Source organism: Chlamydomonas reinhardtii, chromosome 12 (genome assembly GCF_000002595.2).
Source record: "Chlamydomonas reinhardtii strain CC-503 cw92 mt+ chromosome 12, whole genome shotgun sequence".
In the NCBI taxonomy this organism is placed as follows: Eukaryota; Viridiplantae; Chlorophyta; class Chlorophyceae; order Chlamydomonadales; family Chlamydomonadaceae; genus Chlamydomonas; species Chlamydomonas reinhardtii.
Window position 1 is genome coordinate 320206 of NC_057015.1, and position 24260 is coordinate 344465.

The 24260-nt window shown below is 64.1% G+C and overlaps 5 protein-coding genes across 6 annotated transcripts; 3 read left to right on the forward strand and 2 right to left on the reverse strand.

The window, feature by feature from the left end:
* Positions 1–44: 44 nt before the first annotated feature.
* CHLRE_12g494650v5 (uncharacterized protein) lies at positions 45–6556 on the forward strand. Its single transcript, XM_043067981.1, has 5 exons — positions 45–275; positions 761–1368; positions 1725–1835; positions 2059–3958; positions 4341–6556. The coding sequence occupies exons 1-5, from the start codon at positions 176–178 to the stop codon at positions 4991–4993; spliced, it is 3372 nt and encodes a 1123-aa protein (XP_042917929.1). The 5' UTR covers positions 45–175; the 3' UTR covers positions 4994–6556.
* A 168-nt stretch (positions 6557–6724) lies between these two features.
* On the forward strand, positions 6725–10476 carry CHLRE_12g494600v5 (uncharacterized protein). The gene is made up of 2 exons (XM_043067980.1): positions 6725–9031; positions 9300–10476. Exons 1-2 carry the CDS (start codon positions 7316–7318, stop codon positions 9477–9479), a joined length of 1896 nt encoding a protein of 631 aa, XP_042917930.1. The 5' UTR covers positions 6725–7315; the 3' UTR covers positions 9480–10476.
* A 14-nt stretch (positions 10477–10490) lies between these two features.
* On the reverse strand, positions 10491–16398 carry CHLRE_12g494550v5 (uncharacterized protein). 2 transcript variants are annotated; one of them, XM_043067978.1, is made up of 8 exons: positions 15972–16398; positions 15697–15870; positions 15404–15571; positions 15210–15317; positions 14672–15028; positions 13976–14478; positions 13741–13785; positions 10491–13383 (listed from the first exon to the last, which is right to left on the reverse strand). In XM_043067978.1, the coding sequence occupies exons 1-8, from the start codon at positions 16179–16181 to the stop codon at positions 13011–13013; spliced, it is 1938 nt and encodes a 645-aa protein (XP_042917932.1). In that variant the 5' UTR covers positions 16182–16398; the 3' UTR covers positions 10491–13010. The 2 variants fall into 2 exon arrangements, with proteins under 2 accessions (XP_042917932.1, XP_042917931.1); XM_043067979.1 differs by lacking the exon at positions 13741–13785.
* An 829-nt stretch (positions 16399–17227) lies between these two features.
* Positions 17228–23024, reverse strand: CHLRE_12g494500v5 (uncharacterized protein). The gene is made up of 9 exons (XM_043067977.1): positions 22917–23024; positions 22638–22799; positions 22131–22275; positions 21817–21839; positions 21418–21628; positions 20896–21106; positions 18634–18925; positions 18299–18497; positions 17228–18080 (listed from the first exon to the last, which is right to left on the reverse strand). Exons 1-7 carry the CDS (start codon positions 22989–22991, stop codon positions 18688–18690), a joined length of 1065 nt encoding a protein of 354 aa, XP_042917933.1. The 5' UTR covers positions 22992–23024; the 3' UTR covers positions 17228–18080; positions 18299–18497; positions 18634–18687.
* A 100-nt stretch (positions 23025–23124) lies between these two features.
* On the forward strand, positions 23125–24117 carry CHLRE_12g494450v5 (uncharacterized protein). Its single transcript, XM_001700477.2, has one exon. The coding sequence runs from the start codon at positions 23234–23236 to the stop codon at positions 23618–23620; it is 387 nt and encodes a 128-aa protein (XP_001700529.1). The 5' UTR covers positions 23125–23233; the 3' UTR covers positions 23621–24117.
* The last annotated feature ends 143 nt before the right edge of the window (positions 24118–24260 follow it).

Sequence of the window (24260 nt, forward strand, 5' to 3'; positions counted from 1 at the left end):
ACAGACCGTGGAGATACTGCCAAGCCAGGTTTATAACTGCAATACAGCAGGGATTTCTGCCTGCGCGCTTCTCCTGCACTTTGGATTGCGAAACCCTTTGCGAGCTTGCGACCTGGTCTCTTCTATCACCAGTTTGTCTTCAATTTTCCAGGCATGTACTGTGTGTAAGCCAATGATGGATGGGTTGCTCAGCGCAGGGCTGCGGCGAGGCCTCGGCGTGGCACTTATCGCCCTAGCCGCTGCTATCCCAGCCCAAGCCCTCGCAAGCGAAGCAGGTGAAAGCAGATGGGCTGATTGGCTTGCATTGTAATAGTCTGGTGCGTGGTGCAGCTGGCGTTCGTTCACGCCACGAACGCGAGCCCGGCAGCCTCTACGAGCCAGCTGATCATTGCTTGTGACACATGGTATATTTTGTTTGCCTGCGTGTTAGCTGATGTCTGCTTGGCGCTTAGTACTAGATGGCGCCGGGTGCTACCTCGCGCGCTCTGTTCAGCAGCTCGCCCAGCCTCGCGCGCTGGCAACAACAGCCTCGCTTCTTACCAACTTCTATCGAAAGAAGCAGCATTGAAGCGCCGCGGTGACGAATCACACCCAGCCTGGTAGAAAAAGTGCACCCGCCCGGTTTGTACTCCGGTCGTATTTATATGTTTGCAGGGCAGCGCCAGGCCTCACCTCCCCTGGGCCCCACGCCAACATTTTTAGGACGCTCTCCCGCGCCATTGCCTGACTGCCGCTCCTTGCAATGCTTTCGCCCCCACAGCCGATGACGCTGGCCATGCGGATTTCTCCCACCTGCACGTCTTCCCGTCTGCCGCCGCGCCTTGCGTCAGCTACATAACGTCTGGCGAGAACCCGCTGCTCTCGCCCAGCGGCGCCGTGGTGGGTCACCTGTCGCTGTACGCGCAGCACTCGCCCTCGCCCGGGGAGCCCGCCTCGCCGCTCTACTCGCCCTACTCCGCCACCTCCGCCGACACACGGCTGGTCCTGGACATTGCCCTGAAGCGCCCCGGCGCCAGGCCCGCGGCGGGGTCGCGCGGCGGCAGCGCTGGCGCTGCTGCTACTGCCGCTCGGGCTTCCGCTGCTGCTGCCAGCACGGGGAGCAACGCGGCCCCTGCTGCTACTGCCACAGCCGCGGACACCGCCGCAACGCCAATGCCGTCGGCCGCGCCGCCCGCACCCGCGCCGCCCGCGCCGGGGCCATCGGGGTACTACTTCGCTGCGAACGCGGCGGCAGGCCACAACGTGCGGGTTTGGATCTCGCGCTCCCCGCCGCACGGGTGCCCGCCCTCCGCCGCACTGCAGCCACCCGGCGAGCCCATACGCATGTCCGCCAACTGCGCGGGCCGTAGCGACACGCTGCGAGTAGAGGTGCGTGGTGGGCGCTGTACGTTGGCAAGTTGCACAGCTGTGGGTCTGTCGCACACAAGCACGAGGAGCAGCGGCCTCGCGCAAAACGCAACACATGCATGCACTGCGTCCTGCGTGTCCCTGCGGTTTGGGCCCTCTTTAGCATGCGCGGATCGGCTTTCCCGTGCCCTTTGCGCTTTCTCGCGCGTGCACGTCTGGCACGGTTGGCGTCAGCCGTGGACCCCAACGTACCACACCACACCACATAACGCAACATGACACCACGATGCTTGTAAGTCCCAACACAGCGCCGCCCTCCCCGCCCCACACGCCCTCCTGCCATCTTACACGCACATGCTTGCGGCGCGAGCGCGCAGGTGCCTCAGGAGGCGTTCAACTGCTCCCGCGGCTCTGCGGGCGGCGACGCGGGGCTGTCCGAGCTGCACACCGTGTTCTTCGTCACGCTGCAGCTGGACCTGGCCGCAGAGGTGATGAGAGAGGGAGGGGCCAGCAGAGGGTTGGGGTGCGGGCGGCAGCAGCGGAGGAGGAGGACGAGGAAGAAGAAGGAGCAGGGAAATACCTGCCCTGGGCAATGGCGCGGGGTGACTGAGGTTTGTGGGCGGACAAGTTGGGACGTGGTGTCCGACAGCTGGCTTTTGACGCACTTGTCCTCTGCCTCGTTGTTCCAACCCGCGGCCTCCACATGTACAGCCCTGCTCTCGGCCCGTGGCGTCCGCCTTTGCCGGCCCTCGCCATGACGTCGTGACTGCCGTGTCCTCCTGCACCTACGTCACCGTCACCGCCACATGCAAGCCCCCCACATGCGACCCGCCGCCACCGCCGCTAGTACCCCGGCACCTGCTGGCGGGCCCCGCCGCCACCGCCCGCAACGCCGTACTGCACTACTACGCCCCTGAGCCGCCGCCGTCAAGGCCTGTGCCGCCGCCTCCAGCTGCGGCACCGGCTGTTGCCGGCGGGAAAGCAGGCGCCGCGACAGGCGCTGTGGGCGGCCTGGTCAAGGCGAGGGAGCAACCGCAGCCGCAGCAGGGGGTCGAAGCAGCGAAGGAGCGGCAAGCGGAGGTGCAGCTGCAGGGTCAGTCGCACGCAAGGCAACCCAGTCCGGACCAGGTCCAGAGCCAGGAGCAGACCGATGACTGGGTCCTGCTTGACCCAGCTGTGGGGGCCGTTGTGGAAGGGGACGGCCTCAGCGCAGAACCGGCAGGGCCCACCGCTACAGCAGGCGCCGCGGCAGTGGCGGCGGCGCTGCATGCAGCAGGCGGCGCAGCGACTCAGGCGCCAGAGCAGCAGGGGCCAGCGGCCGCAGCAGCGGTGCCAGTGACAGGACCGGCTGAGGACAAGGGCGCGAAAGCGGCAGAGGAGGCGATCGCGCAGTGGGACGAGGTGGACTGGGGCGACGCAGAAGACTGGGCGGCGGCGGCGAGGCTTGTGGGCCGGCACGACGGCACGCTCGACCGTGGCGCCGCCGCAGCCGCAGCCGCGGCGGCCGCCGCCGGCATCCACGACCTGGAGTCATGGCGCAAGCGCCCCATCGTGCTGCATGAGGATGACTATGCGGATGAGGCATGGCAGGCCTGGATGGCCGATCAGCAGTACGACTATGACGGTTACAACGGGTACGATGACGCCGGCGGTTACGCCCAGGACAGCTGGCAGGACGAGAAGGTGGATGAGCAGCAGTCGGAGGAGCCGGGGGCGGAGGCCGGGCAGCAGGCGGGGGAGGGGGAGGAGGAGGAGTCACGAGCCGACGCGGCTCACCGTGCCTGGACCCGGGTGCAGGAGACCGTCTGGTCGCCTGGCGGCTTGGCGCGGCTCCTGTTTGGCCGACTGCTGGCCGCCATGCTGGGCGATGAGCAGATCCAAGCAGTGTTGGCCGAGATGGAGGCGGAGGGCGAGGAGGGTGTGGGGCTGTGGCACTGGCGCGTGTCGTTCGTGGCACGCCAGCAGGCGGTGGCAGCGCTGCGGGCTGTGCCGGGGTGGCGGCTGGCGGCCGGCGCGGCAGCGACGGCCGTGGCGGCAGTAGTGCTGGGTCAGGCCTTGGGTGCGCTGCTCAAGGCACGGAGCACACGGCGGGAGGCGGCGCGGGAGGCGACGCGGCGGCAGCGGCGTTTTCAAATGCGCCACGGCCACGGCCACCAGCACCAGCACCAAGGCCATGCGCCGGTGCACGGGCGCGACAGGCATGGACGTGGCAGCTCCGGGTATGGGGAGGACAGCGACGGCGATGCAAACGGCTGGGAGGAGCGGGAGGAAGATGCTCGCCAGGGACTGGACCGCCGCAACCTGGCAGCCGCCGCCGAGCAGTTTGCACACTGGCAGCAGTACCAGCACCAGTGGCGTCAGGACCAGCCGGCCGCAGACTGGATCCCGCACTTCCACCAGCACCACCAACCCCACCACCACGTCGCTGCCAACCATGCGCCGCCGATGGAGGAGCCGGAGCAGCAAGACGCAGACGGCCGCTTCGTTCTGCCGCTGTCGTGCCTCGGCCGCATCCGCACCCAAACCTCCGACCTCGTGGACGCAGAGGCTGGCTCCAGGCACAGCACCATCCGCGGCAGTGGCGATGGCGCTGCTGGTGCTGCTGCTGCTGGTGCGGTCCCCTCGCGCCAGCGCAGCTATAGCGTCGGCCGCCGCGGCTGCGGAAGCGGCAGTAGCTGCCGCAGCCGTAGCCACAGCCGCAGCCGTGTCCGAGGCCGTGGCACCGGCGTGTGTACGCCTGGGCATGCAAGCGTGGAGGGAAGCGGCGGCGGCAGCACGGGGCGCGGCCGTGGCAGCGTCGCCGCTGCAGCGACACGAGTGGGCCAGCTTCCGACGCGCTGCCAGCCCCGCCCGCGCGGGCGCCGACGGCCGCCGCCGCCGGGATGCCTCTGGTGCCTCTGCCGCCGGTCGGCACCGCCTCAGCGCCACTACGTCGTCATCAGGGGCTCCGGCTGCGGCGGCGGTCGGCAACTGCTCGTCGTCACCAACTGCAGGCCGCAGCAGCGCCAGGGATGCACGGGCAGCCGCACGGCAGGGCCCGCAGGGCGCGGGCGGCTGGGCGGTTGGTGAACGCGTCGGCGGCCCCGTCGGCGACCCCGTCAGCGGTCGCGGTGGTGGCGGCGGCGGCCCTCGGCTAGGCCTGGGAGGCCAGGGCCTGGTGTACGCCGACACGCCCATTGCGGGTCGGGGGCGCGAGGCCGGGCTGGGGCTGGCCGGCGGCCCCGGCGGAGGTGGGCGCGGAAGGGGCGATGGTGGTGCCGCCGACGCCGACGTCATTGGAGATGGGGATGTGAAAGGCGGCCAAGGCCCCATGCATGGCGGTGGCGGCGGAGGTTACGGCAACGTGATTGTGTTTTACCCGCTGGTAGGCCCGCACCTCACCGGGGAAGACCGAACGGATGACGAGCGCGATGGCGACAGCAGCGGCGACGGCACCAGCGGCAGCGGGTCGCAGGGCAGCAGCAATGGCGGCGGCGGCGGCGCTGTCGGCCTTCGCCGGCCGCCGCCACACCGGTCGCTGATGGCGCGATCGCGCCTGGGGCGGCTGGCGGCGACGGCGAGCGCGGCGGCGGCCCTGGCGGCGGCGGAGCACGGCGTGACCGCGAGCGCGCCCGGCACACCCCAGGTGCTGCGCAGGCGGCAGTGAGCAGCGGGTGCGGTACAGCAAGCGACGAACCGGAGTAAGCCCGGCCGTATGTGCGTGTTTGAGAGAGGAGGGGTAGGTGCAGTTTGTACAATAGCGTCTTTTCTGTGACATGCAAGATGGATGGGGGGTCCATCAACAATGACTACCGCATCCCAGACCTCGTATGCAAGACCTCGTATGCAAGACCTCGTATGCCACGCCTCGTATGCCACACCCCGTATGCCAGATCTCGCCAGAAGGGATGCGTCCACTGGTCGCGCTTTGCGACACGTGTATGTGATTGGCACGGCTAACACGTTGCCGTACAGCCCAACTCGCATAGACGTGTACATCAGACACCGTAACGGCTTGTAGGGTTGCCAGCACATTTAATTGTAGTATTCGCAACTTGATTAGATCCCGAGTATGAGTGCCCTGTAGGCAGCAGTCGCTGCGAAGCATAGCGTCAGCCGTTGGTCGATGTGCGGCGCCGCCGTACACAGGGTCGAGGGATTAAGCACGTGTTGCTGTTAGTGTGAGGCTGTAGTAATAGTGTGATGGCCGGTTGCAGGAGGAGGAAGTTGCAAGCAATCTTAGAGCACGCGACAACGGCTCCCCAGAGGTTGCGAATCCGGCATGAGTTGTATGCGCCTATGCGGTAGCTTCACAATCCCCCTGTCAAAGCGTTTTCATAGCAGCCCAGGCCCTCAGTGTTTTTTATATGCGACAAGGCTTAATGTGTTAACTAGCAAGGCTAATCCTTTGGGATGTGCTCAACACGTCGAGCGATGTATGAGTTGGGGCTAGCCAAGGAGACGCGCACGGGTGAGGGGGCCATGGTGCTGCCGCCCCCCCTGTGCTACCGCAAGTGATTGGAGCCGCACCATGCGCCTGTGAAGCCCTATGATTGGATGGCTGTATCATGGTAGATGGGAGGCGGTGCCGAGGTGTGAGGGAGCGGGGCTAGCCGGGTAGAGGCGCACGGGTGAGGGGGCTGAAGCGGCCAAGTTGCTGCCGCACCCCTGTGCTGCCGCAAGTGGTTGGAGCTGTACCATGCGCCTGTGGGGCCTTTTGATTGGCTGGTTGTATCATGACATGATACCGTAGATGGGAGATGGCTGTGGGACCATCTGGTGAGTTGCCTGTGCCGCGCATCACAGGTAGTATGGCAGAGGCAAGGAGCACGTGGCCCTGTGTCGTGTACCTGTGTCAAACGATGGGGATGTTGCTGTTGTTTGCAGGAACCGCGATGTCACCGCCTTCCTCTGATGCTCAACTTTGGCCGGCTGCAGGTGCTGTCCCGGGAGCAGCAGCAGCAGCAGCAGCAGGGGGTCGGGTGATGATGTGGGGCGCAGTGTATGGAGGTGGCATCCTGTATGTTTATTTGGGCGCTTCATTGCGTCAAGCCAATCGAGTCGTTGAGCAGGTTCGATTTTGTGACGTGAGACCCACCTCACCCCGGTTAGTGCACGTGCTTGAGTGCTGTGCCGTTTTAGGGTGGGAGATGACTTTCGGAAACGACGAGCCGTGAGTTTGCCGGCTACATAGGCCAGGGATTACTAGGCAGATATACTTGGTAGACGATGGATGCCGGGGGGGGGGCACTAGGGCATTGCGCGGGGGGGGAGTGCGGGCGGTCCGTCCCACGGGGTTTTTATGGGGGCACTCCCATGCGGAGGTTTTGCAACGCGGCATGCCAAACTACCTTCGATAGTGTTTGTAAATATGCATAAACTCAGAGGGCTGCATAACCCTGTAACCCTGTGTACTAGTCTGCAAGCAAACATGACGACCGAGACGCGTCCAGTTCTGCCGCTGGATGTCATCATTCGATGTATATTCACTAGGCTCGATCCCAATGAGATCACCACCACAGCTCGGCTAGTTTGCCGCTCTGCTCGTGCGCAAATTGCTTGCACAACAATTCAGCTCCGTTCTCCAGTGCCGCACCACAGCTTCGCCTGGCGATTCAGCGACCTGAATGTCCAGCATGACTCTGAAACGCAAGCAAGCGCTCGCGATGTCGTCGTGCAGGCTGCACGCCTGGACACCAGCACCCTGGTCGCTGCGATTCCTGCGAGCCAGACGGGTCCCTTTCCAGGCCGTGGGCTGCGCTTCCTCACTCTCGACCAGCGCGTGACGCTGACTGCCCTCACCGCCGCAAGCGGCTGCCTAGCCAACCTGCAGCTGCTGCTCCGCCTGGGTGCGTGCCCGCCCGGACCCACCATCTTAAGCGCTGCCGCTTCCCGCGGCCACGTCCACATGTGCGAACACCTCGCGGCCGAAGGCTGCCCCGTGGAAGCACACATACTGTCTGCCGCCGCCGCTAGCGGCTGTCTCGGCATGCTGCAGTGGTGCCGGCGCCAGTACCCCAGCCTCACGCCCACCGCGGCAACGCTGGTGGCAGCCGCCGGCGCGCTGCGGGACTGCGCCGGCGGCTGGGCGGGGGCGACGGCGGTGGTTGAGGAGCTGCTGGCCGAGGGCTGCGCCTGGCATGCCGGCGCGCCGAGCGCGGCAGCGCGTGTGGGCCACGTGCGCCTCATGCAGCGGCTGCTGCAGCACCAGAGGCGGCGGCGGCTGCCCCTGGACCTTGCGCAGCTCCTGGCGGCGGCGGCGGAGGGCTGTGACGCCGCCACCCTGCGGCGCCTGTTGCTGCTGCTGCCGTGCTCCGGGGGACCTGGGCGGGGTAATAAAGGGCTGGCACTGCAGCCGGGTGTGGCGGCGCAGTGGCAGCAGCAGGGGCAGCAGCTGGTGGTGGATGGGTACGCGGCGGATCGGATTGTGGCGGCGGCGGCCGGCAGCGGCACTGCAGATTGGCGCGAGAAGGTAGAGATGCTGCTAGACCACGGCGCCAGCCGGATGCAGCAACAGCCGCAACAGCCGCAACAGCTACAGCAGATGGATGTTGAGCAAGTGCAGGAGGCAGAGGCGGCCGTCGCAGGGGCAGCAGGGGCAGAACTGGGGCCAGGGGAAGCTGCGCTCGGCCAGCAGCAGCCGCATCCTCCCCAGCAGCCCGCCGCCCCTGCTGCCGCTGCGGCCCGTGGCGCCAGCATCGCACCGTTCCAGCCTTGCACCAAGGCCTGCAGCGCCGCCGCAGCCCTGCTGCCGCACGGGGAGGCGCTGAGCCGCCTGCGCTGGCTCCACCTGACGGCGGGCTGTCCTGTGGACTGGTCGGCCACCACGGCAGCGGCACGCGCTGGCAATGAAGGCATTCTGCGGTTCCTGCTGCGAAGGGAAGGCGTGGAGGATCAGGCGGCGCAGCAGCAGTCGTCGGGGCAGCCGCAGCGACTGGCGCCGGCGGAAGATGCGCTTGGGCGTGGTCCGCGAGCTCGCGGCCTGGTCCCCATCAGTGCCGCTTACCATGCCGCGGCGCGCGGGCACCTGGGATGCCTGCGGCTGCTGCTGACGTGGCTGGCGGAGCAGGGCCAGGCGCCCCGCGATCTGGCGGAGCTCGACGCCGGCTACAGCGCTGCCGCCGCCGGCCGTGGAGGCGCGGCAGCAGATGGCGGGCATCCTGGGATGACGCCAGCACCAGCACCAGCGCCAGCGCCAGCGCCAGCGCCAGCGCCAGCGCCAGCGCCAGCGCCAGCGCCAGCGCCAGCGCCGGCAATGGGCAGCGGGTCGTTGATGGGTCAGCTGCTGGCGGCTCACGAGGTGATGTTGGGTGCGGCGACTGGAGGGCAGGTCCACGTGTTGGCATACGTGCTGAGCCGCCTGACGTCACCACCAGCCCCGCCGCCGCTGCCGCTGCCGCCGCCTCCCCAACCCACTTGCCCGTCTGGGAGGGGTGCTCTGCCACCGGCAGCTGCCGGCAGCAGTAGCAGCGGCTGTGGAGGCGGTGGCTGCGGCAGCAGTAGCAACAGGCCCCATGCAGTAAGCGTACTGGTGTGCAGCCCCAGAGTGATGAACGCGGCTGCGGCGTCCGGCAGCGTGGCGGCGGTGCAGCTGCTGCTTGAGGCGGGCGCCGCCGCGACGCGGTCCGCCTTTGAGGCGGCGGCGGCGGCGGGATGCGAGGCCGTGCTGGAGTACCTGGCCGCGGCGGAGGGCGGCGTCTTGGGGGTGAGTGAGGCGCATGCCGCGGGTGCTGTGGCCGTGAGCTGGATGGCACCCGTGCACCTGGTTGGTTGTGATGGGGTGGTGTGCGACGCTCCTGGTTAGGAGTGACTGCCCTTTCTTCGCGCACACGTTGCAGGCATGCATACATGCACCGCATGCATGCGAGCGTGAGCGCATTGCCTGGCGAGTCAGAGGTGGTGAGCTTGCTGTGCCATCGGTGATATCCGCACAGCGTTAAGATCTGTCTTGCCCACTTGCCCATGCCGCGCAGTCGGATGGCCGCACCGCAGCGCTGGATGCGGCTGCAACGGCGGCCGCGCGCAGGCGGGACGCGCGGACGCTCCGGACGCTTGTGTCATTGGGCTGGCAGCCGCAGCTGGGCTCTGACGGCGTGGGGGGCTGCCTCTCCCGCGTAGGCGGCCGGGGCTATGTGACCAGCCAGGGGTGCTAGCGGGTGTAAAAGAGCGGGTTCGGAGGAGGTGAAGCCCGCGAATTTGCTAGAATCGCAAGGAAGGAGCGGCTGATTGAGTGAGTCTGCTCAAGGATGTCTTGACTTAGGCTAGTACCTACGAATAGTGCAGTAAGTGAGCTGCACAGCGCGCATTGCCAGAGGAAGCCTGAGCTGTACGGCGGCCATATCAGGGCCGAAGGCTAGAAGACTTCCGGAGGAGTGCACTCACGGCGCCATGCCACTGAGCGTTGAGGGCCGCATTGTTGTGAGTAGTGAAGTTTTGTGGTGAGCATGACGTGCAGCCTGCTAGTGAGCTGAGCAGTTGAGATTTGAGAGGTTGCAGATGCTTTTGCGAGGTCTGTACCATTTCGCTAGAAGGGCAGGGCCTTGCAAACCCTGGGCGCAAGGCGCTGGACTTGCGATTCGAGCTCGGTCGCCTGTAGAAAGAAATCCCTCCCGCTGCGTGCCTGCGCTCCGGTCACGTGCACAGTGGCAGGCAGGACGCGACCATACGGCTACTTTGTACTGGGGCAGGCACGGGCTTCGGCCAAAACCGTGCATTAAGGATGGCTCACAATGGCCAAACTGCCTGCTACTCACAACCCTTTCCCGCGCATTTCTCATGCTCTGCCGGGGCAGCGGCATTCCCCGCGCTCAGGCGGGGCAGCGCCGCAGCGGGAGGGGAGGGTCAGGGCTGACCAAGCATTGGCGGTTGTTGGATGATGGGGGCGGGGCTAGTGGATGGCCAACGCAATGTTGCTTTATGTGGGAACGCAGCGAGTGCGAGGGAGCCTCGGACGCTCCCGGGGGGCTGAACATTGACAGTCCGCTGGCGTGGGTGGGCAGTAACCCAGTAACACTTCCTGCCCTGCGTGTGCTGACGTGGGTGGGCTGACAGTAACCCAATGACAGTTCCTGCCCCGTACATGTTGACGTGGGTGGGCTGTACATCGCCCATGAATAGCTGTTCCTGCCCCGTATGGCCGCTTCCTTTCCGCGTGTGCGCCACACACCACCACTGGGTTACACAGCATGCGCGGCGGACAATCTGCCAGCCGCCAGCCGCCTCCTGCTACTGCCCCGTCATCCATGGGTCCATCCTCCTCCGGGTTCAGACACATAACCGTCCTGAGTACCACGTCCACGTAAGGGTTGCTCACTGAGAAAGCCACAAACAGGAACAATTTCGTAGGGCATGGGTACGCACGTCAGAGGAACTCGCGCCTTGCATGCCAGGATGTATGGTGTTGCATGCGGCATAGGCCTCTGAATAACGTAGTATAGCTTATGTCCTCGCAAAACTCGTGCTTGAAGCTGAAAACAACATCCGCTCCCTCCTCACTCTCCTCTACCGTTCACTCACCAGCACCACACTTTTGAACTATAACAAGACTCACCAATCGCATACCGTCCACGCCTCACGCTGCTGTCGTGCCCTCAAAGCAGGCAAACGCCGACAGGTTGAGCGGATCAGTCTCCTTCCAATGGCATGGCTTGGCCTGTCTCCCAGTTTTTCCAACATACAGAACGGACAAAACCACACGATACCAGGCGTGACCGAGGGCGCACCGCGAGCGGCGGACCCTAACTACAGCACACTCCTGCCCTCCCCAGTATTTGTTCGCATGCATGCCTGTATAGACAGGCGCCCGCGTGGCAGCCAAAAACTTACCCACCCCGGGGCGCCCAACCGCATGCTTTCAACGCGCGACCGGCCTCTACACCATCAGTGACACCACAATCGGCCGAACCGCGCACTCCAGTTGCACTGCATTTCCTTAAAATGGGGGTAAGAAAAACACAAGACTATGACACACACACCGCACGCGTGTCACTCGTGCACACACCAGCAGACGTTAACGCGTGGCGCGACGGACAAACCACAAACACGCGCTCGTGCCCAACGCGCCCCCAAACACCTGGGCGCGCGGCCTGGTCCAACTGGCCAGTAATTCACGAGCGCACATACCAAAAATTGTTTAAGGGAAGGGCCCAGTCGACCAGCCGACTGCACAGGAACAAAGAATTTGTTTGGTGTTCGGCCGCAGGTTTGTGTCGCTTCCTTACCACGCCTCTCAACACGCCGAAAGAAACACGAAGTGCCCACTGCATTCAGCCAGCGACGCATCGCCGCGGCCTTATCCTGTTCGCGTCGTCTTCTCCACACATCCTCGCATGAGATCTTCTTTTGCCAACAGCTCAACCAGGGAGGTTCGGGTCACACCCTACGGCCCACTCCGCAGTCAACGCGCTGCACCGCATACACGGCAACTGCCCTTGAGCCCGCCGGCTTGCCAACCTGGCGGTCCGACAGGGCTTGCAAAGTCAGTGCCGCATGCAATGATTTCCTCTGCGGGGCGTTATCCCCTCGTTCACGACAGACACACCACAGACACAGACGCAACACATCCATTCTCGGGCGCGTCCCGTCATCCTGGTTGCCCCACCCCCACACTCGCACAATGATCTGTACATAAGCGGTACCACAAACCTCCACGCGGGTACGTGTCCCACGCACATGTCTAACCACTCAGGCATACACGCCCGACAGATACGGATTGTAAATTGTGTTAACAAGCACGTACGTCACACCTCACGCCTAAAGCTTATGTGCCCAACTTGTGGGGGCTCTTGGACTTCCCGTGGTTGTCGAAGCAGCGAGGTATGCCGCCTGCCCACCACAGCCAGCCAGAGATGCCATGCCATGCTCCGCACAAAAAATGCGGCCACACACGGACCTACCTCCAGTGCTAAACTAAAGCGGCCGGCTGCGAGCCAGCGCTAAAGCGGCCGGCGGCGGAGACCCGGCGAGCAGCAAACCAAACGCATGCGAGGTGAGGCGGGCAATGCAGCACACGCCAACCCTGTAACTCCCTTGCAGAGAGGGCACCGTAGTCTAATCCCCATTCTTGTACATAGCAGCAGCACGACAAAAAACATCTGCAACCTCTCAATCGCTCAGCTCACTAGCGTCAGGCTGCACGCATCATGCTCACCACGAGCACGACTCTCACATCCTACGAAGTACCCTGGCCACAAAACTTAAAGCACTCGCAACGGTGCGGCCCCTCATTGCTCAGTCTCCTGCGGACGTGCCTGTGCCAGCGGGCCGCAGCAGCTAGGCCGTGCACTAGCCCTTTCACACCGATGACGGCGGCACTCGGTACAGCTCCAACGCACCAGAAGTACACGCTGAAGGCTGGAAAAGTTGCAGACTGTGATCCACTGTATCCGTCAAATCGAAAAACGACGAGGGCGCTGATGCTGATGGCCCCCGTGACAAGCTAGTCCGTCCGAGATCCGAACCTCATTTGGACGGTTTATTTATATCCATTGCGCGGCCACCCCGACGCATCAACCACTACGGTGCCAATACAAACGCCGGAATGCAGGACGGGCATGCGTTTGATAGGCTGCCCGCCGGTCTCTTCCATAGCTTTGCCAACGAACCCGCAATACCAAGTCAACACCCCTCCCCGTCCGGTGTAGTGCCCTGGCCTCATTCGCAGCTCATCTCGCAGGAGGAGCATCTTACAGCACAGCGCCGCCCGCCGCTGCCAGAGCCGCCGCCGCTGCCACTGTTGCGCTATCGCTGACGGTCCGCGGCAGACCAGGCAGCCCGCCGGATATCCCCGCAGCGCTTGCCGCCAGCCCCATAGATGCCATTGCGGCTGGGTTGATGCTTGCCAGAGGAGCGCTCAAACCCGCGCCGCCGCGCAGCGCCGCTGGCGGCGGCATCCCCAGCGGCTTACCAAGCGTCGCCCCCGAGGGCAGCTGCGAGGTCCCCGCCGCCGCCGCCGCCGCTGCCGCCGCCTGGATAACCGTCAGGTCCGGGCCCATATGGCCCACTGGGTGAGGAGCGCCGCCCTTGACGAAGCCGCCCAGGCCCGCCGCCGCTGCCAGCCTGCAGCCACGAGTTGGACGCAGACGCAGCGGCAAGCAGCGGGAGCGGAGGCATCAGCGGAATGGTTCCCCTGGAAAAGGCAGTGATATGTGGGATAAGGCAGAGCGCCACTGCACCCAGATCCAGAGGGCAGCTTCACACTCATCCCATGCATGCACCGGCGAACAGGGCGCAAACCCTCTGCCAGCACGTACACATGCGCCGCGGACAACACAAGGCACGATTGGGAACCGCTGTCGCGCAAGGGTTCTCGCGGTTATGGGTACCCCGGGGTTGCATGGGGGCGGGATGGGGTTGGCGGCACACACGGGCGACACAACGTACTTGCGCACCGCTGCGCTTGTGTGTTAAGCCCACGAGGGAGGCGCCCGCATCGCGTTGCGCGAAGCAAACGCAGCGTGCCTGGTGTAGGGTTGAGAGAGCCCGCGCCGGGCACAACACAAGATATGGTTTGCGCAGGGGCAGGGCAGGGCACCCGGCACTTGCAGCCTCCCAGACAAACCGCCACGCCACATCCCTATCGGACCATGTCACCCGTGAAACTGCCGCGGCACAACGGCCCAGTGCACACAAATCCAGGCCTCCCGCGTACCTTGGGTCGGCAGCTGCCGCCGCGGCCGCGGCTGCGCGCGCCCAGTCCGGCTGCCCCGCCGCCGCCGCGTTCTGGTAGAAGAGCTGCAGGTTGCTGGCGGCCGCCGTTGCGGGGTCCAGCGCCCACCCGCCCGAGGGGTCCTGCTGCTGGTGCTGCAGCGCCACCTGCGCCTGCTGCTGCTGCAGCAGCGACAGCGCGGCGGCGCCGTTCACCAGGCCCTGCGGCCCCTGCTGCAGCTGCGCACCGTACGGCCCCGCCGACAGCCCGGAGGGGTCCAGCATGGGGTTGGGCGGCGGCGCCTGCGGCACCTGCAGCTGCGCATTGGCCGCCAGCGCGGCCGCGGTGGCGGCGGAGTTGGCGGTGGCGGGGTTCACCAGGCCCATGCCCTGGTAGATGGGGTTCAGCCAGGGCGCCGTGGAGCCCATGAGGATGGGCTGCAGGGCGGGGTTGCTGAACGCCGCCTGCGTGGCAAGCGCGGCCGCTTGCAGCACGTTGATGCCGTTCTGCGAGGGCAGATCCGTGAGCAGGCAGTGCTAAGGGCAACAGCTACATGCAAGATGACTCCGCAGCCCGACGCAGCACGCCCAAATCCATCCTCGCTCGCTCTACCCCATCCCATCCGCCGTTCCAGCAGCTGAGCGCCATCGTTCCCACCCCGGCACCGGCGACACAAACGCCCCACGCCGCGCCGCTCACCAGCAGCTTGTTGGCGGTGTTCTCGTTCTCGCGCTGCAGAGTCACCTTCTCCATCTCGTGCCGGCCGACCAGCTGCAGCATGCAGAAGCGGTCGCCGTACTCCGGCCCGAACTTGGCGCGGTCCTTCTCCATTGCACGCACCGCCTCCTGCGGCGTCTCAAACTCGATGAACGCCATGCCGGTGGGCCGCCCGTCCGCGTGCATGATGAAGCTGACGCCCTCCGGTTTGATCTTGTAGTTCGCAAAGAACTTGCGCACGTCCATGGCGGTCGCCTTGAAGGGGATGCCCTTCATTTTGAGCACACCCTCCCCACCGAAGCGCAGCGCCAGCGTGGCCTGCATCTCCTTGCGCGACACCTGTGAGGGTGTAGGGGAGGTTAGGGGAGGTCAGGGTGCAGCGGACGTTACGCGGCCTGTGGGTCGGGGGGCGCCACGTCCTCGCGACGCGTGCGCACTTGCATGCCAGCCCGAAGATATCGCCGTTCTCCTCCAATTTGCATGGATCGCGCCCATCCTGAGAAGCTTCCGAAGCTCGCACCTGAATCAACCGCACGTAGCGGTCCCCAAACTTCTCCGAGAACACCTTGTGGTCCTTCTCCTTAATAGAGCGCTGGGCCTCCTCAGGAGTCTCAAAGTCCACGAACGCCTGGGGCAAAAACGCAACGGAAGTCAAGATACACAACACCGAAATTGCGATACGCTCCCTGGCAGTCTGTGCATACTGCTGCTCACCTCGCCCGTCGGCTTGTTGTCTGACCGCACGACCAGCTGCACGCCGTTGGGCTTCAGTTTGTACGCGTCAAAGAACTGAATAATGTCGAGCTGAGTGGCGTCAAACGGCAGCGACTTGATCTTCACCACGCTGTCCGTGTGTGCGCCGTGGTTGTGGCCACCACCTCCCTGTTTAGCAACGAGCAGATAAACAAATCAGTGTTCCGCTGCTGTGCATTGCTCCCTCCCGCCCACGCACCAACTCAACCGCCCAAAGCTTGAGCCCAAACGCATAAAACACCTGTTCAGCGCACCTGCGTGTGCTCCTGAGCCTGTGCCTGCGCCACAGCGGCTTGCATGTCGGGGATGTCCGAATCGAGGGTCGGGTAGACGCGCACATAGCGGTCACCGAACTTCTCGCCAAACGTCTCCCGGTCCTTCTGCGTGGCGCGCCGGGCCTCGTCGCTGTTCTCGAACACGACGAAGGCCTGCATAGAAAACGCGCCTTTAGCTCGCGGACCACAATCACCGCAGTCCCCCCCAAAAAAGTCGTTGAACCCGCTGGCTGCGCACATCGGCCGCCACTCACCTCGCCGTTGGGCCTGCCGTCGGGATGCTTGCGCAGGAAGACGTGCTCCGTGCGGAGAGAGAACCCCGCAAAGAACTTAATTATGTCCTCCTTGCTGCCCTTGAAGGGCAGGCCCTTCATTTTGACGACCGAGCCATCCTGTGGCAGCGATGTAATCGGCGCTGCAGACGCCGCAGGCGGCAGGGCGTGAGGGACTGAAGCGGACAGCATCGGATCGGCGGAGGACATCATAGGTCCAAGACGGTGCCCGTCAGCGGCGACGGCGTGGAGGGCTGCCTCTCCCGCATAGGCAGCTGGGACTATGTGACCAGCCAGGGGTGCTAACGGGTGTAAAAGAGCGGGTTCGGAGGAGACGAAGCCCGCAATTCTGCTGGAATCGCAAGGAAGGAGCGGCTGGTTGAGTGAGTCTGCTCAAGAATGTCTTGACTTAGGCTAGTACCTACGAATAGTGCAGTAAGTGGGCTGCACAGCGCGCATTGCCAGAGGAAGCCTGAGCTGTACGGCGGCCATATCAGGGCCGAAGGCTAGAAGACTTCCGAAGGAGTGCACTCACGGCGCCATGCCACAGCTACGTCCTAGCATTAGCCTGTGCGCGGACAGCGCTGTCAATGTGCTGGAAGAGGCGCCAGCTTAGTGCTTGCGGCGGTACCCATTGCGCGCGCTGCAAACGTTTCTTGCGCCCAGACCGCTCTCGCGCGTCTCTGTTGACGTAGGCTGGTAGTCAGCATCATTCAAATGAACTTGGGCGGAGCAGGCAGTGTAATAGGGCCGCGTAGGTGCGGACAGCTCAGCAGAAGCATGCAACCTCCAGAAGTCCTTGCCCTCTTCTCGGCCCGAATCTGCACTTCCGTCTTCTGCGTGGGGTTGGCGTCAGCTGTTCACTTGTGTGCTCTGCTGGCTCTCTGGGGCTGGTTTTTGGGATAACAAAGTCGTCTAGAAGGGCACCTCTCGAGCAGCAAGACGACGCCACAGTTGAACGACCTGCAGTGTATTAGGTGCAGACGAATGTCGCGTTACTATACGCGTAGCGCCTTGACATGCGAAGCGGGGAGGGGCAGCACGGCTGAGCCTGGGCTTGGGGCTGCCAGGCTGGGCTGGAGGCTCCTGGGGCTGGTGCTGCCTTTGGGGAGCGGCACGAGGCCTTGGTTGCAGCCCGCACTACCCCGGTACCCCATAGCCATGCACACGGGACTACCGGTCCTTGACGTCCCCTGCCCCTGACCTGCCGCCGCGATAGTGAGTTCAAGGGGAAGACGGGGGAAGGCACGATCTACAGGAGTCCCCTGCTCGGGTACGTGGCTGCATCATGGGCATACCAATGCAGCTAACGAAGATTAAGGAAACATGCGTAATGGAGAAGGCAAGAGCATGACGTCGTTGAGGCCTGGACGCTAGCAAGCAGAACGAATTTTAGGGTTAGAGACAAGACAGCAGCGCAGGGTCGACAGTCCAGCCAGTCCTCCCTGACCCGCACAAGTCTCCACCCCTGACCCTTACGGAGTCTGGTCATGTGTGTGGCCCTGATGCACAACCGTCAGTCGCGGCCGCCTAGTCCAATCTCCGCCTACTCTGTCACGTCGCCACAATCAATCCTGTCAACAAACACCCGTAAACATGTAGAAACATGGGCCAGATCAGCCTGCGCGCCATGCGCATGCAACGCTAGATGGCACGCAGGCCAACAACACGGCCAACCACACCGTTTCAGTAGTACAGCCGAGCTGAAAGCCACAACGTGCATTTGCGTTGATATCAAATCGCAGGAAGGCCAATACGCCGAGCTAGATGGGTGCGGACAGCTAGTCCGGCCAAGACTTGACTGGCACAGCGGCATCTTGGTTGGTGACACTCCAGGACGTGGCACCCCATGCGATTGGTCATCCAGCCATGGCCACAAGTGCGCGCTACTGCCGCCTACACCGTCACCTGCATAACCCTACAGGTCATGCGTACAATGGAGGTATGCGTCCAATGTCACGTGGAGGCTACTTCCCACAACTCATGGGCCGCTGGAAGTGGAACTGCTTGCGGCCGACCATGGCAGTTGGGCGTGCTGCACGTCGGAGCTGGAGTAGATGCCCGGCAAACGCACACCACTCAGTACTCAGCCTGCAGGCAGCGAGGGATGGGGGCACGCAAGCGCGGATCAGGTGGCGCATGCATCGCACGGACGCGCACATGTGCGGTGTACGGGTATGTGCGCTTTCAAGCAGATTAAGGAAAGGACCAAGCGGCCGGTAGCCAGAGTCGTGTACGCAAGATTGTGCGGAGCAGGCAGGGCGTTGCAGTTTGTACACAGCTACAGGTGCACTGCTAGAGAGCTTCACCTGCATGGCGCGCCCAGGAGGTTCGTGGGGGCAAGCAGCGGCACCTGCGCGGGTGAGCGCTGGTCGGCTCCATGCAAAGCCCGGTCTTCTTGCGAGCGGCGATGTTGTTGCAAGCGGCGCATTGTGCGCGCTTGTCAGCTGTCGTGCGGGTGATACAAGCCAGCGCCCTGCGCGCTGCCATGCTGCTCCTTGATGACGTCTGCGGTCAAATGGAAACGGTATGAAGGGGAGACAAGGCCGCAGCCGCATTGAACTCAACCCCGTCAACCCGAAGCGCGCCCACTTGGCGGCCACCACAGCATTTCCCACCGCAAGCAATGGAGCATGCAACTCACCCGACTTGGAGGCGGCCACAGATACAATAAGCCAGATTCAGCGCCCCAAGCTGATCACACCAGCGGCAATGACGCCGCCCGCGGCTGCCTTAATGCGCTTCCCACGTGCAGCTGCGCCGCCGACCCCGCCGCCGACTGCTGCTTCAGCGCTGCCACCGCCGCCTCGTTGGCGGCCAGTGTGGCGGTGAGCCAGGCCGCCACCTCGGCCTCGTCAGCCGGCAGCGGCTGCGTGGCGGTCAGGTAGGTGCTGCGTACGGCGCACGCGGCAGTGATGCGCTTGGCTGGGTCGTACCTGTAATTGGTGTGTGTGTGTGTGTGTGTGTGTGTGTGTGTGTGTGTGTGTGTGTGTGTGTGTGTGTGTGTGTGTGTGTGTGTGTTGAAAAGAAAACAACAAAACGAAGCCCGCCCAGACGGCGCGACGGAGTTACTTACGGATACCTACCGATACCGAGCGTCTTGTAGCCGCGTCGACCCCGGTAGTCATACTTACCCGCAAAAAGCCTGGAACCCCCCCTCGGGCGATCGACGAACGACCTGACCCCGAGTGGCACCCATATGCATTGTATGCGCCGCGCCCTGGGCGCGCTACAACGTTGACCCAGCGTGTGTGTGTGTGTGTGTGTGTGTGTGTGTGTGTGTGTGTGTGTGTGTGTGTGTGTGTGTTAAACACAAAACAAACGGAACAAAGCCGCCGAACACGCGTGCGCAGTTACGGACCAATACCTACGCCGGTTACCGAGCTCCGCGGTGGCCGATGTTGCCCCAGTTGTCACCTTGAGTATACTTACCCGCATACGTTGCCTGGAACCCCCTACCCGGGCGTTTGGCATTCAGCCTCGTCTCCGAGGTGCACCCGCATGCGCTGCCATGCTCCGCGTCGGCGACGCGCTAACAACGTTTACCGGGCACAACTCCCCCTAAGTCTCGACCACTCCACATCCATTCTCACCTATAAGCGTGGGAATGGAAAGGCATTGGGCGGCAGCACAGAAGTGTCACGGACATGTGAAATGGCAGCGGTGGAAGAGGGCGGCGTGCAGCAAGCAAGCTATCTAATGTCCTAACACGCATCCCAAAGCCCGCCCACTAACTATGCCCGTGAAAGGGAACGAGTCTGGGGCCGCGCGGCTGCAAATAGTGCCCGACTGCATGGGGCGGATGGCGGGCGGCGGTTGCAGAGACGCTGGGCCTGGCTGACGCGGCTGGCAGACAAGGGGTGTCAGCTTTGTACAGCTGGAAAATGGGCTGAGCCCCCGTACGCTTGGGAGCTAATAGGCGTGTAACGCCCCGTTAGAGCCTCCATGCCGCTACGACGCGCAGGCGCATCGGCTAGGGACACTCGGGTTGGGGTCGTGCGGGATTTCCCGCGCCACATGCGTGCCTTGTCACGTTCCGAAACACCCCACGCATATCTTTCGCCTCCTGCCATACTCAACACCTCCCCGGCGCCCCACGCTCAAAGGGCTAGGCGCGGGGCGGGGGCGACCTCGGGGCTTCTCGGCATTCTGGCGCGTCGGCAGGCATGGCTCAGCAAGTCGCTCACAACTTTCGATATACTTCCCCGCTTTGCTTGCCGCCAACATAGTTTGCCTTATAGACTGCATATCGGCGGGCACCGGATGCTTTCCTCGCGACCTCGCGAAAGTCAATTTCCATGGACGCGCGAAGGCACTTCTCGCTCCGCCCGAATTTTCCCTGCCACCTATTTACATGCAATAGGCATTAACAAATACTAACGCACGCACGCAGCACGGACAGGGGTGTTCCTGGGGGGCTTCGCCCCCCCCTGGAACGCTGCGCTGGGGGGGCTCAGCCCAAAAAGGGCGTGTGCCCGTCACCCTCGAACCCGTGCATAACCCGTATCCCGCAAGTGTGCGCATGTGTGTGTGTATGTGTGTGTGAGTGAGTGAGTGAGTGAGTGAGTGAGTGAGTGAGTGAGTGAGTGAGTGAGTGAGTGAGTGAGTGAGTGAGTGAGTGAGTGAGTGAGTGAGTGAGTGAGTGAGTGAGTGAGTGAGTGAGTGAGTGAGTGAGTGAGTGAGTGAGTGTGTGTGTGTGCAGGCGGGGCCAGGGAGTGTGCGTGTCGGCGCTAGCAACTGACACAACAGGCTCATCATCCCCACGCCCTGCGCTCTCCTTTCCTGCAGCCTCCAGCCGGCCCCCATGAACCCTACGGCCATTCCCAATCCTGCAACAGTCCCACACACGGCGCTCCCCACCGCGCCGCCCCACCGCGCCGCCCTGACACTCTGCCGCGCCGCCCACCTGAGGAAGGCCGCCAGGAACTCCAGGGCCGCCGCCGGCGCGCCCGGCAACAGGTCGCCCAGCGGCAGCGGCTCGCAGTGCGGGAAGGCGATCTTGCCCCAGTCCGGCAGCGCTCGCACGCCCAGCCAGACTGGCTCCATAGAGCCGAAGGTGGCGATGACGCGGCCCAGCTGGTCGATGTCGTTGTCGCCGGGGACCAGCGGAGACAGGCCTGCGCGGAACGACGCGGGAACACCCGCGGGCGGGTAGTGGGGATGCCAACCGTGGGGGGATGGGTCTAGGGTTGGTACGGGAGCGTGCCGGTGCTGGTTGCGGTGCGCGCGCGGTCACGTGCACCGTGCAACAATAGTCCTTGCCTGCAGCCCGCACGTCAACGCAGTCATCTTCCCGCTCTCTCAACCCACACCGCTCACTCCCCTTCTCAACATCGCTTACCACATTGCCACGTTGGGGCATGGCGTCCTTTACCCCCGCCCCACTTCGCCTTCCAGCAACCTTGCCCTGCCCCCGCACCCTCCTCACCCAGCAGCTCCGCGAACACCAGCCCCAGCGCCCACACGTCCACCGCCGGGCCGTACGCGCGAGCGCCGTACAGCAGCTCGGGAGCGCGGTACCAGCGCGTGGCCACCGCGTGCGTGTAGGCGGGCCGCTCGCCGCCGTCCAGCGGCCGCGCCAGGCCGCAGTCCGCCAGCTTGGCGGTGCCGGAGGCGGCGGACAGCAGCGTGTTGCTCGGCTGCGAGGAGGACGGCGCGGGGGGGGGGGCACGGAGAAGGGTGGGAGTTGGGTAGGAGCCGGGCGGGCGGGGCGGGCAGCGGGCGGGATAGGCAGGGACTGGGGTCGACCGTAAGCGTGACGACAGGCCCGGCATGCCTAGGGCGTCTGATAGCAGGCACAATGACGAATGCGCGCAACATGGCGCACCTTCACATCGCGATGCATGATGCCTGTGGGTGCGTGGTGGCCCGGCAGGAAGGCGGGCATCCAGTTGAGCGGCACGCGGCGGGAGGAGGTCAGTGGGCAGGAGCGGGTGGCGAGACGTCATACACCCGTGCACTGCCGGTATTGGGATGAGGTAGGAGGACATGCATGCTCATGAGCACACCCTGCGAACACCTTGCGTGTAGTCGCTGGCGTGCCAGCAGCCCCTGCCCCGCCCTGCTGTCGAGCTGCGCACCCCGCCCAGCACCAGCCCTAGCCAAAGCAGCCCCCAGCCCCAGCCCCCACCCCGCTCTCACCCTCTGCGTGCAGCGCCTCCAGGCCACGGCACAGCTGCAGCATGAGCCCCTTGGCGATGCGCTCCGGCGGGGGCGCGGGCAGCCGCCGCAGCAGCGCCGCCAGGTCGGTGGTGCAGTACTCCTGAACCAGGTAGATGGCCTGGCCCTAGGTGCGGGTCCAGAGGGTGTTGGGGGGGGGGGACAGCCGCCGGAGGCGTGCGGTTTTGGAAAGTGCGCGGCGCTGTAGATGTGAGCAGGAAGGTGCTGGCTGTGTGGGTGGCGCACGTGCCCGACAGCCGTGATGCAGCAGCCGCGGACGTGTAGACACTCAGCTGCACTCGCCCCTGCACGGTTGCTCCTCGTGGTCCTTTAGGCTTTGCCGCTAGGGTGCGATTATCGGCACACCTAACTTCCGTCACTCAAACGGTAGCCCGTCAACAGGACTTCAAACAGCCCGGGCTCCATTCCCCTATCCCTATCATCCCAGCTCTCCACTCATCCTAGCAAACCCCCTGTTTCCCCGCTGACCTTTGGGAACACATCCAGCAGCGCCACCACGTTGGGATGGCTCACGCTCTGCAGCGCCTTGATCTCGCGCACCACCACGTCAGGTATGCCCCCGGTGTTGCGAATGTGGATGCGCTTGAGTGCCACCACCTCACCCGTCTCCAGTACGCCCGCTAGAGACACCTGCGAGCGGCGGGTGTGCAGGGTTGTCAGCGGAAAGGGGAGGGGTTGACCAGTGCCCCCGGTAGAAACAAAGGTCCAGTCCGGCGCTTGCCCGCCGGGACGCAGGTGCGAGCTAACCTCTCCGAAGGCTCCTTGTCCCAGCCGCCTGATAATGCGGTAGGTGTGGAACGTGCCTTGAAGCGTCGACGGCATTCCTATTGAGGGTGCGAACGTGCGTGTGCTCTGACAAGTATTTGCGCCCTGAACGAATTGTGGCTTGAGAACACATTACCATTTTGCGTGCTCGCGCAAGAGTTGAAGCTCGACAGCGATGGGCATGGGCTCAATCGCGCTGCGGGCCAGAAAATTGGGCGAGACTTCACACGGCGACGTCCCTAGCCCATTTTGCCTGCTTTTCTATTTCTACAACCTCATTTTACATAGGCTGTGGAACCATGCAGGCCCTTTCTGCCAAGCGCTCTCTTGGGAGCATCCAGCCCTTCACCAGCAGCCGTGTGGCCGTGGCTCGCCCGGCTCGCGTTGCCACTGTGATTGAGAACCGCGTGGCTCTGCGCTTCCAGCGTTTCGGCCGCAAGAAGCTGCCCTTCTACCGCCTGGTGGCCATCGACAGCAAGAAGCGCAGGGACGGCGAGCCGCTGGAGTACCTGGGCTGGTATGACCCCCTGAAGAAGGAGACCAACCTGAACGCTCCTGCCATTAAGGAGTGGCTTGCCAAGGGCGCTCTGCCCTCGGAGACCGTGGAGAACCTGCTGCGGAAGGCGTACGTGATGGAGCCTAAGGTGGCCAAGGTTGTGGTCCCCAAGGATGCCGTTAAGGTCTAAGCAGCACAGCGCAGCAGCGGCTGGGGCTGGATTGTGGAGGAGCATCGCCCCTCGCGGCGGCGACTTCCCTGCTTGCAGTCCGACCAATGTCAGCCGTTGGAGCCCGGGCGACCACCTGAGAGATATGCTGTAGTTTTCAGCCAGAGATTGGGTCGTCCGTGGAGTGCAGAGGCGTGCTGGAGGAGATTGTGGTGGTGCTCATTGTGGCGCTGGTCGCTCCAATTTTCCCCGTGGAGTCGACCGCCCTCGGTGCCAGCTTTAGACTAGCTCGGTATTTCCTATACCACAGCGTTGGTGATGTGGGTGGGTGCTGGACACTCTCGTCCATGCGTAGTCTGGGCCGCAGGGGCCCCTTTCCAGTTGCTCGCTTGCGGGCTCGACATCGATGCACGCAGTGTTTTCATGCACAAGGACTTTGAGGAGGTTTGGGAGAGCCCAGAGCAGGCAGGATCGACACCGTGGCGTGTTCGGGCGTGGGCATGTAACGTGGATGGTGTTGCGCTCGAATCCGTGTCTGGGGTTGGGTTTGGGAGCTTTGGAGCAGAAGCGGTACAGTCATCAGCCGCACGCGCACAGCATGTGCATGAGTCAGCAAGCAAGGGCAGCTGTGGTCTGGGTGACCGGCGGGTGTGGTGTATGT